Here is a 12,136-nt window from a genome sequence, read left to right as displayed (position 1 = left end):
TGGTTCCCCAAAGCTGGACTTTCCTAGCTTGCCCAGAAAATGCAGACCTTCAGCAAACTGCCACCCACAGCCCTAATGCAGTGCTGCATCTTTAAATCTCCACTGCCTCTCTCCCTCTCTAGGAAGGGTTGAAACAAGGCTGCTACCACATTTACCTGGCTTGGGGTTGAAACAATGCCTGCCACTGCTCTTGTCCAGAGGAGGTTGAAACAATAGCTGCCCTCAAAGCTGGAACCCAGCAATCTGAATTCATTAATTCAAAGTCATGATCAGTGATCAGTCTATTCACCCTTGTTCTTGGGGAAGAGGATTTTTATGTCCCTTTCTGTCACCAGCCTCTAGGCAGGGACTGGACCCAACGGCAACCTGCCATGATAGTGGGGAATGGGCTCCAGTACCCACTGTGCAGAAGGAGCAATTTCCTCCTGCTCTTCCCTGGATGCTGTACAGTGTTCTTCTGACCTCTAGAGTTTCAAAATATTTGTTTCAGACAGTTCCTGCCTGTTTAACAGCTGTTTTGGTGGAAGGACTGAGTCCTAAACTCCCTAGGCCACCATATTCCCTGAAAGTTCCCCTGCATTATCTCTTTCTGTATCCTCCCATGATAACCCTTCACCAAGGTAGGCAGGTTCTTTTATCCTCAATTTCTTGGTTAATGAAAGCCTTTGAGATGCATAAAGATTAGTTGGTAGGTCCAATATTTTGGGTTAGTAGATGATGGTGCCAATATTTGAACACTGGGTTTCTGACCCTGAAGCCAGCAAGCTTTCCACATTTATAAATCTGCATGCAAAACATCAGGAATCTGAGTTCCCAAGTTCACTGAATTCAGAAATATATAAATGGACATACACAATTACATTGACCAAGACTTTTAATTTTGTGAGTGTTATTTAAGTGGCTAAAAGTTAGTTTTGAAAACATTTGGCATTTGTAAACTTCTCGAAGAAGAGCTTCATAATATGAAATTTGACAAGAAATTAAATGAAAAGCAATTATAATTTTCCTTTTTGTTTGCAAACCTAATTCTTTCTTAAAATAAATTCATTCAGTAATTGTAAATACCAAACTCTAAAATTCTAAGATATATGCTTAGTAGTCAAATATTCTGAAGATGTTTTAAAGAAATTAATACTTAAGAACCAATTTATGTTGTGATAGACAAGGAAAATACATCAGCTCTGCTTTGTTCATATATTTTCTCTACAAAAAATTTCCCTACTAGATGTACATACATACATACCATGCTGACAAACAAGTACATTTTTCCCGGACTGAGTTTCCCAGGACATGGGGCTTTCAGTGCTAAAGCCAGGCAGTCCTAGGCAAACCAGGACATCTTGGTCACCCCAACACACACATACACAAGTATGTATATTTGTATATATTTTATATGTATTATATATTATTTATACACATACACACTTGTTAACTCAAAACAGCTTGTTATCTTTACAGTTATTTTACAATGCCATAATATGATGATGCTTTCAGAATCTATTCTGGTGAACAAAACTCTTTGTCAATGTGCTAACTAAGTCAGCATTTCAATACTTATTAAAGTATTTTAACCTGGTTTTACACATTTTTAAAAATTTTTCCTATATGCTGGTACTGTAAACTATAAAACTCATTAAGCACTAAAAGTTAGTAAAATCAGATAGCCGACTTCCTGAGACCGGTGAAATGTATTTTCTGAGTATAGGCTATGAGTATGTTAGAGGAAATAAAGTGCATGGTTTTTTCCAATTAAAAAAAAAATTACGCTACTGGATTAGATTAGGCAGCCAATAATAGTGTATTAAAGAAGATAGAGGGAAGCGGACTTGGCCCAGTGATTAGGGCGTCCTTCTACCACATGGGAGGTCCACGGTTCAAACCCCGGGCCTTCTTAACCCGTGTGGAGCTGGCCCATGCGCAGTGCTGATGCACACAAGGAGTGCCCTGCTACGCAGGGGTGTCCCCCACGTAGGGGAGCCCCACGTGCAAGGAGTGTGCCCTGTAAGGAGAGCCACCCAGCACGAAAGAAAGTGCAACCTGCCACCCACACGGAGAGCTGACATCAACAAGATGACGCAACAAAAAGAAACACAGTTTCCTGTGCCACTGACAACAACAGAAGCGGATAAAGAAGATGTAGCAAATAGACACAGAGAACAGACAACCGGGGTGGGGGTGGGGGGGAAGGGGAGAGAAATAAATAAATAAATCTTTAAGGAAAAAAAAAATAAAGAAGATAGAAGGGTATTTCTCTGATGTAAAAGAATTCTAGGGGAAAGCAGATGGTTGCTGAAATTCTAGACATCATTCCAGCCTGACGGATGGGGTAAAAAAAGAGAAGTTCATTCTATGAGAATCAAGTATGATACTTCTTTGTTGGCAAGAATTTAACCATATGGACACACTTAGCTGCAAATAATGCAGGAAAACATAGTCTTTACTCTGAATGGGCATACACGTCATCAAAATCAGACTTCTGTTATTTGGGGAAAAGGGGGAAATGGATAACAATTATGAGTACCTGGAACACCTACCCAGACTCACTGCTGTAGCATATGAAATTTCTACTTTTGTAACCCAAGGATTACTTTATTTCCCTCAATTTTTTCTTCTTTGCCCTCAACATGTAATGACTGCAAAAATAAATAAATAAGTTCCCCTATGCTTAACTGTTTGTATATGAATTTGCATACATCTTGGCCTGCAGATATAATTCATGCTGAACGTTGCAGAAAGGAATGAAAAGGTTGCTGAACTCATGGCCCAAGTATTTTTTCTTCCACCTGTGAGTTCAGTTCATACAGACAGTGGCTAGACCTGGGCTTTGCTGTAGCCAGTGTGCCTACACCTTGAATTATATAATCTCCAAGAGTCTGAGACTGGCCTAACAGCCCATAACTGTGAAAGATTTGCTTAGAGAATCCTCTGCCTGGTCCTGAGTGTCCCCTGAGGGGGATGAAACTATACCAAACATCACAGGCAGCCTCAAAGATTCTCAGAGTCATGGAATTTTTCTGCTGAAATACACTAAGGGTCCAACTTCCTTATCTTAACTGAGAAGACCCAGAGGAGTTAAGTAACTTGTGTAAGGACACAACTAGTTAGTCACAAGATGTAGCTTGATAATTGCTGCGGGCCCTGTGGTAAATTCAAGCATTCTCCAGACCCCATGAACAGGAATGGACCTGTGGTGATTCAGTCCCCCTCTTCAGGTGGACACGTCATTGCTGTGGTTTTAGCATATTTCCCACTGACCTTGAGAAGCAAATTTGTAGTGTTGCCTCTAAATGCTCTTCTACCAGTTACCTCCCTATCCCCAGTGTGAAGGGGCTTGACTGTCCTCTCCTTCACGAGGAGACAAGAGAACAGGGTATGCTTTAAGGTGGGGGTTATTGTTTCTTTTCCAAGTTCTTAGCTCTCCCCAGTACCATTCCTAAGTCATTGCTGCAGGTATCATGTGTATCTTCAGAACACTGGTAATTCATGTACTATTTTTTCATTAGCCATGTAAGCTCGTGAAACTTGAAGGCACCTAGAGATCATTATTTCCTCAATTCCTTGATTTTTCAGTTGAGGAAACCAAAACCCAGAGAGATGAACTAACTTATCCAAGGTCATATTTCTTGCTCATGAATTATTAGGAATCCAGAGTTTTAAACAACTCTACAGTTTGTTTCTAATAATATTAATTAGCATGTAAACTATTACTGTTCTCATAATAGATTAGCGTTTGAAAACAAACTGCCTGCTTTAGATGAAAAAAGAAAAGTGTGCATTTGCTCTAAAACATCTCTTAAATTTATAATTAGACAACACTGGTTAGCTTTTATAAAATATTTTATTTACAGTAGAGCTTTACAAAAATAGTCTTAATAAAATTAATGCAAAGCCATTTTACAATATAACTTTTACAACTATCTTTTCAAAAAAGTGACATTCAATTATAACAATAAACTACATTTATATTTAAATCACATTGCAGTATAAATATGTTTTATCATCATTTTTTATAATAAGGTACATACCAGTAACAATGAATAATGGACAACAAATGTTTTATTATTGTTCCAATGTAAAAATTCATCTCTGGCCAAAACAAAATTAACCAAAGGAAAGTAAAACAAATACCCTTCTGTTCAATAATACAGTCCTTTTTAATTATTTGAGAGTTTATCTGACAGTCAGAGCATTAATCTGAAAGCACCATGGCATAAAATGTAGTAACAGTATCCCCAAAAGCTTTCTCCAATGTCTTCCTTTCAACTGTTTAGTCAGTGTTTTGCCAAGATAAATAAAGACTGATCTCAACTCTCTCCTTCATTAGTCTCAAGTGTTCTCATTATGCACTGAGGTTTTTAGACCGTCCCAACTGGCATATATTTATAATGTGAGTTTCTTTCTTTGGCTTCAAGTAGAGGTTCACAACACTTATGAAACATACTGAGCTCCTCCATGTGGCTGAATCTCTGTGACTCCCCACCCAACAACATTTCCCCGGATGTGACAAGACTGCTCTCCTCCCGTCTCCTTTATCTCTTCATTGCTGAGAACCCGATTCCAGATATTGAAGCCTGTGAGTCTTCCAGAAAAGGCCAAGTTTTCATCAAAGCCACCACCCACACAGCAGCCATTCTTCTCTTGGCCAATCTGCAGGATTCCTCCTTCGGGAACAACGTGACCAGTGGCCATCTTTAGAGTGGTAGCTACAAGTTCACCATTCACCCACAAGGACAGGTGGCCTTTCTCTGAATTCCAGGTACCACACAGATGGGTCCACTTTCCCAGGGAAATCACAGTATCGGCAACTAGTTTGTTCTCCTCTCCACCCACCACGAGCACTGTGGACTGGTAGCTGAGGTACAGCTGGATTTCATATGGATTCCTCTTTGTGCCATAGGAAAACAGGATGGTTTTGTTCAAAATGTCTGTGGCTTTGATCCACATGCAGACACTAAAAGACTCAAGCTTCATTGGCATCATTGGATGAACACTTCCAAAAATCTTCTTGGAACGCATTGGAAATAAAATCGCTGTTTCACAACCTATAGTAACAATAAAGTAAGAAGAATATGAGAGAATAGAAATTTATTCAGAAATTAGTCTGGTATTTAGGAATTTTAGCATAAGCATTTTAATGACTATAATTGAAAATTATGTGAAATATCACATAATGAATTAGGGGCCTCAAGTGTAATCTGGGTAGAGCAAAGAAAATGGGAATAAGGAAAACCAAGTTTCTTATTCAACAAAGCATCTAATTAGAGAAGAAGGCATGCAGAGGAGCAAAATAGTCCAAACCCACAAAATAATGAAAAGCATGCTTTAATAACTACTTCTCTAATCCAATTAGCCTATTTTCTTTTTTACCTTTTTTTTTTTAGGAGGTACCAGGGGGATTGAACCTAGGACCTTATATAAGGACCTAGGACCTTCTACAACCACTGAGCTACCTCTGCTCCTCTTTTACATGTTTTTAGTGTAAGTTAACCATAAGTTAATTCCAGGCAATGATACATACCATAACTTCCAAGAAATTAGAGGTAAACCTGTTTCCCATTCTTTGTCTTCAACCAGTCCCCAAAAACCTGTGAAGTTCAATGGACCTAGCTCACCCCATTTGGCCATTGTCAACATGCTTTTTTAAAAAAAAAATGAAACTCACTGTTTGCCAAATACTGTTCTAATCACATTACATGTCATTTTAACCCACATAACCCTAAGAGATGGTCTTATCTTCGTTTAACAGATGAGAAACTGAGGCACAGAGGGCTAAGTAATTTGTCTCTAGTTACATAGTTAGTAACTCTAATTTGGGCAGTCTGACTGCAGAGGCCACCACATAACAGTGTCTCCTACTTACTAATAGAAGAACTACTGGATTTGCCCAAGAAAGCTGCCATTTCAGTTTGTTTTGCTTCTACTGAGCTGTGCAGTTTTTGATGATCCCCATGATCTCTCTAAGCTTTAGTGTTATCTATAAAAGGTGCTTCAATTCTGCTTCAATATTCTTCAAGTCTGTATGCAACAAGTAAGTAGCATACAAGAGCTGCGTAGTCTAAGGAGATCCTTAAAAATTCTCACATGGTCCACATGCTTATAAAAACTATTTAAGTGCTAATAGAAAGCCTTTAAAAGGATGAATACTTCCAAGGGGCATGGTAGAGAATGTGCCTCTGGAAAAGAACACTTAGGAGGGGTTTTGCACCCTTGGGATTGGAGGCTTAGCAAACTCCCACCTCTGTCCATCTGAAAGTCTGTCAGGGAGCTAAAGATACTGAGTGAAAATCCTCTAGGTATCTCTGGGAAGTGGTGGCACTAAAACCTGTAACAGGAGAGCTCTACTTTATGCAAGCCGCATATATGAAAATCCAAATAAAAAAAGAACGTTTTAAAAAGAAAAGAAAACGAAACTAAATTAGGGTTACGTATTTCCTATACAACAGCTTAAGGATTTGCCATATAGGAAAGCAAAAACTCCCAGAAAAGCAAACTCCCACAGTATAAAGACTAACTAGTGAATAGGAAGAAGTTGCAGGAACCCAGTGGCCATGAAAAGTATGGTAAAACTATGTTTAAAGGCTTGAGTGAGGCTCTAGACAAGGCTCTGTACTGAAAAAACAACATACACATGGCCATTTCCCTTAAGTAATAGTTAAAGAAAATAGCTGGAAGCAGAAAACCACATAAAAGTAACTACAGTTTTAAAGCACAAAACTGGTCCTGTCACTCTTTGGTATTAACTTTATTGCAGAATAATTTGAATTTTCAAGACTTTAAAATTTAATTTTAGTGGGACCTTCCTTTCTTTTTCAAATGAAATTGCTATGGAAATTTTTTTTTCTTGCTTTGTTCATTAAATAACCACCACAGAACCAAAGTTTCCCAGTCCATGGGCATTTGAGACATTCTCTGTAATATTTCAGTAACATAGTGTTCTAGAGGGTGACCACTGCAATCGAATTCACTGATTTCCTATTTAAATAAGCCCAGGCAGTCAGGATCGCATTCCAAAGCATTTCTGACAGGCCTAGCTTCCACTCTAGGCTGCCCTGGCTGAGTGAGTTCCTTCAGTGGACTGCATGCTGGCAGGTTTGGTTTTGTTTTGTTTGTGGGCTTCTTTTGGGGACTAGCAACTGAAACTATTGAGACCTCTTTAAAATGCCAAAATTTATGTCATGCAATAGTTTTTTCTGATTATATTATCAAAGACCAAACAGAATTAGAACCAGCTTTTGAAAAGGCCAACAACAGGATGATTTTGGTATTCCTTAAGAGCTAAGCTGGCAGGAGAGGAGAAATCAGAGTATGAGTAAAAGCAATATTGGACATAAGAAATGAACATTTTAAAAATTCAGAAACAATCCATTGTCTGCTCTAACTAATATGTAGCAGTGAAGATGAGAATTGGCATAATTCTTGTTTTTGGGGATATCCTTACATGACACATTTTGCAAGACACAAGAAATTTCATTCCATTAAAAATAGCCACATAATTATAATCTGCTTACCACTTAGGCTAATGATCTGTATATTTGATTTTATGCTTCGTCCCCTCTGAAGTCCTGCTTAATATTTAAGGAAATGCTTGGTACTGAGAATAGTCCTCAAATACTCAGTAAAGCGTTTTCCAAGCTGGATCCTTCGGCCCCAGACTTATCCCAAATCATACACCATCCCTACGGTAATTTCACAGATCGGGGACTAGGGGACCTCTCAGGAATTCCCATTGACCTTTCAGAAGATCAGATTGCACCCAAGCCTCTAGCTCTGAACAGGAGGGGAGGAGTGGCCGGCTGGCCAAGGGGTTGGAAAACATCCCTAAAGTTAGGCTGGGACCTGAAATATCGCAAGGAACCAGAGCTCCCTTAAAGAGAGAGGCAGGCCCAAATTAGAAGGAGTGAAAATCCCTAACGGAGGAAAGCCTGGCAGCCAGAGGGGTCAGAGTTAAAAGCGGCCAATAGAGCTCCTTCAAGGCCTGGCGGGATCGGGTGTCAGGGGGCCCTGGACTTCTATTTCAAGACTATGTTTACCTCCACAGCTATCCTTTTGGTTCATCAGGGCTGGGGAATTCTTGGTTAAGCCAATTTTCCCGCCTTGCATGATGTCTGAAGTCTGTGAGCGTTCATGCAGAAATAGAGGTGGTGTGAGTGCTCCCCCATGGAAGCTTCCCCTAGAATGCTGCCAGACTGGGCTTCCCGCATCTTGCGGGAACAAATCCCCGGAGGAGGGGAAGGTGCCCGCTCGGCGGCGCGTCCTTACCTGCGGGCAGCCAGCGCCCGGCCGCCCAGCCCTGCACGGCGCGGAGGTCGGCCCGCGTCTGCTGCAGCTCCTGGAGCATCGCGCCCAGGGCGCGCCCCGCCTCCTCCCGGCGCCGCGCCTGGGCATCCTCCAGGCGCGCCAGCCTGCGGCCCGCGTCGCGGCTCGCCTGCAGCAGCTCGTCCAGCGCCCGCGCCAGCCGGGCCTCGGCGGCGGCCGCGGGCGCGCACGGTCTCGCCAGGCTGCTCGCCAGCCGGTCCAACTCGGCCCGCAGCCTCTGCAGCTCGCCCCGGAGGACGTCGTCGGTGGCCTGCAGCAGCATGCCTTCCCTCATCTGCGAGTTCTCCAGCATGATGAAGAGCTTGTCCCACTCGGAATGCTCCCGGCTGCAGTCGCACGGCGAGGCTAGAGCGCGGGACACACGCCAGGTTACCGACCCGCCCGGCCTTCCTGGGGCAGGGCTTTGTGTAAAGCCGACCTCCCTCGGTGGTCCCAAGTACAGCCCATCCTCAGCACCCTCCTTCCCTCTAAGGACACCCTCCGAAAATCAGCGCGTAAACGTCTCCAGACTGGCGCGAAACCATTCATTCATATATATATAAAGTGGGCCCTATGATATTGCCGTTTTTGTAGCTCAGACAGCCAAATATCGGCAATTTCATTCGGTCCAGCCCATGATGAATCTGGTACAGAAAAAAACTTTTTGAAACCTCCCCTTTTCCTAAAGTGCTTCTCTCCTTTGCCAAACAAACTATGATTTTAGCTCATTTCAATGGCTACAAAACATACGAATAACGGTGAAACCAAAAGGGGTGTATATGTAGTTACGGTTAGCAAAGAAATAGTTAAAATGAACTTACGGTCTTCAGTGGGATGGATTCCATTGTCTATTTCGTTGTCCAAATTCACATACATGAGCTCATAATCGTCCAAGTTCTCGGCGGACACCGCAGCCCAGAGAGCACAGAACAGAATCGCAGGCAGACGCATCGCTGCAGAAAGACAAAGTTCCTGCACAACTCCCCGCAGCTGGCCCGCGGGTGCTAAGCCAGAGGCTCTCAAGTGAGAGGGACTGGAGCCGAGGAGAGTGAGAGTGAGCGGCAGGAGCCCAGAGCCCTTAATAAATGCTGGGGAAAGCCTGAATGGGGATGAATGAGTAATGCCGGTGGCACCGCGGGAACGGGAGTTCCCCTGAATTTGGGGGGCGGGGGCTTGGAGGGAGCCGGGTGGGAGGGCGAGGGAAGCGTGGAAGTTGCACAATATTAAACCGCAAAGGTTATAGTACAGTCTGATTAATTGGAGGAGGGGGAGAGGGGGAGAGAGGGGAAAAGCTGAGTTGCAACTCTCCCCCTAAGGACTAGATGTTGTAACATAACTTGGTAGCACTGAGGGATGAAAGCAGCCTTGGGAGGAGGAGAAATAATTCAGCAGGGACAGAGGTGTAAAGGCAGGATAACCGTATCAGCATTTGGCGTACTCTTATTTCACAATTCTTATGTATAGAAAAAACATTGTTCACTTTTCCTTCGTACACTGTTTAATAGGTCTAAGTCATGAAAAGGTGCTGGTTGATTTCAAGTGAAATAACATAGAAGTTCTATGACTCTTAAGTAGCCAAGTCCATGCCAAATTATCTTGTTTTTCTCCTTCTGGAGTTGCAACCGCACTTTTATAACACACTTTTTAAGTGATAAAAAGCACAGAAAAAATGAGCTAAACCTAAAATGGGAAAGAGCAAGGAAAAGGAATAAAATTATTTTAGAACTGTTCCGTTTCATAACCTGGAAATAAGTGGAAATTATATTTAATTCCACTAGACTTAGTGACAAGGATCATATTTTTAAAATAAATTTAGGGATTCTTGCTCTGCCAATACGTTTACTTCTATATCAACTGAAAACCTTCCTGCAGAAAACACCTAGAAATATGCTTACATAATATTAATAATATTACTAATAACTTTAAGTGTATAAATGAGCTCCCAATAAAATAAGAGAAATAACCAGACACCGAAGATAAAGAGTGAACTGAAAAGCAGGACAATAAACCCACAAGCTGATGCTGGGTGCCCCCATGAGAAGGGAGACTGGAATGTGGGAGTGGGGGGGGGCTCTCACTTCTCGGCGAAGGGTCTTGAGTGTCAGTAACCATATGGAGTTGGAGCTTAGCCTCAGAAAAGGAGTTCGATGTGAGACCCTCAAATAAAGCCAGAACTCCAGTAGATATAACATACACCCTCTGCCCTAGCATAGGAAAGTGAGAGGGAAGCACGTCTCTCTTTAAGTGAACTCCACAGGGTCCATAAGGGTTTGTGACTTTGAGACTACCCTACCCTCACACATGTTTGGCATTCACATACATACTACTACCAGCTTAAGAAAAGAATTCACAATAAAAATTATTAAACATATAAGAAACCAATCCACTATGAATGAGAGTCGGCAGAAGCGTCAAAGGACTAGATATCCCACCCCAAGAGCTTCATTTATTTTAAGAAATCAGCTAGAAACTAAAAAATAAGTATTTTTAAAATTACTTAAGCTCTAAAAGTAATTGGAAATATATATTTTTAAAAAGTAAGGCATTGTCCAGGAAAAAGGAACCAAATATAAATTCTAGAATTAAAAAAAAAATGTATTGAAATTAAAAACTCTAGGAATGAATTCAGTGGCACATTAGGCAAAGTTGAAGAGAATATTAATGAACTGGAAGGCAGATCTAAAGGAAAAATCCAAAATGTACTCCTTTTATACTTAGTAAAGCAGTCTGAGATCCTTCCATTGTTCAGGGGGATGATAAAGGAATTCATTACCTTTGCTCTGTTAGTTCAAGAATGCTTTTTATAATTTTAAGGACAAACACCAAAAAAAAACAGAATAGAGATTCCAAGTAGAAGGAATAGAGAAAATTGGTTTTAGAAGTGGCTTATTTAGTAGAAAGCAGAGAAGGGAGGAAGAAAACCACAGACAAAGCAAGATAAAAGAAAAGCACAACATAGAGTTGTAAAATTAAATACAAATATACCAACAATCCCCATAAACGTCAATATTCTAAACTTCCCAGTTAAGAGACAAAAGTTGTCAGATAGGAATATTTTTAAAACCCAACTATATATCACTCACAAGAGCCACACACAAAACTTAAAGAATTAAAAATACTGGAAGTAAAAAAAGGGGGGGATTACATAGGAAACAAGTGTTATTTAAAAATTTTACATAATTTTCTTTTTTCTGTGAGATTATTTTTGTATTTCTTTTGATTTATATGAAATACTTTATATTTCAAAATTAAAATATACTTTTGAAAACACACTTGCATAGTTATTCTCATATCAGATAAAAATAGACTTTAAGGAAAAATGTACAATTAATATATGATATAAGAAACAATTTACCAGGAGGATATCCCAGAAATTTTTAGTAATATTATTTCAAAGAATATAACAAAAATTGACAGAATTGTGATGAGAAATTGACAAAATCATAATCAGGGAGGGAGATTTTGTCAAACCTTGCTCATAAATGATAAACCCACTTCTGTTATAACAGATAATTCAAATGCAAAAAAAAACTTTGCTGAAGTATTAAAAATCTTAAACTTCATCATTTAAAGTTGATATAATGGAAATTATAGAACACTGCCTAGATGGTTTGATAGGCAAGCTCTACCAAACAATCAAGGAACATATAATCCCCATCTTATACAAACTGCTTCTGAGAATAGAGTGTGCAGGAATGCCCTAAACTCTTTATACAACTAATAAGCAAGATACAAAAACAAAATAAAGACAGGACATGAAAGGAAAATTGCAGGCCAGTTGCACTTAAGAACTTAGGCATAAAAGCTCTAAATAAAATATTAGCAAGACAATATATGCATA

General features: G+C 40.4%; 2 protein-coding genes across 9 annotated transcripts in view; one reads left to right on the top strand and one right to left on the bottom strand.

Moving 5' to 3' along the window:
* The window catches only part of VEPH1 (ventricular zone expressed PH domain containing 1), a 268,821-nt gene that overhangs the window by 82,443 nt on the left and 174,242 nt on the right, over nucleotides 1-12,136 (top strand). The window lies entirely within an intron of this gene.
* On the bottom strand, nucleotides 3,820-9,389 carry PTX3 (pentraxin 3). The gene is made up of 3 exons (XM_004454416.5): nucleotides 9,117-9,389; nucleotides 8,260-8,661; nucleotides 3,820-5,042 (listed from the first exon to the last, which is right to left on the bottom strand). The coding sequence occupies exons 1-3, from the start codon at nucleotides 9,244-9,246 to the stop codon at nucleotides 4,429-4,431; spliced, it is 1,146 nt and encodes a 381-aa protein (XP_004454473.1). The 5' UTR covers nucleotides 9,247-9,389; the 3' UTR covers nucleotides 3,820-4,428.

This window comes from Dasypus novemcinctus, chromosome 4, assembly GCF_030445035.2.
Source record: "Dasypus novemcinctus isolate mDasNov1 chromosome 4, mDasNov1.1.hap2, whole genome shotgun sequence".
NCBI lineage: Eukaryota > Metazoa > Chordata > Mammalia > Cingulata > Dasypodidae > Dasypus > Dasypus novemcinctus.
Note: the sequence above shows the minus strand (reverse complement) of the source record. Positions and strands in the feature narration are given on the sequence as shown.

What these genes read in the sequence shown, in the direction of transcription:
- PTX3 (XM_004454416.5), bottom strand. Translation starts at nt 9,246, where the DNA reads ATGCGTCTGCCTGCGATTCTGTTCTGTGCTCTCTGGGCTGCGGTGTCC. An exon ending in AATCCATCCCACTGAAGACC is followed by an intron (nt 8,662 to 9,116) that starts GTAAGTTCATTT and finishes CCCGCGCTCTAG; the next exon opens with CCTCGCCGTGCGACTGCAGC. An exon ending in CGGGCGCTGGCTGCCCGCAG is followed by an intron (nt 5,043 to 8,259) that starts GTAAGGACGCGC and finishes TTGTTACTATAG; the next exon opens with GTTGTGAAACAGCGATTTTA.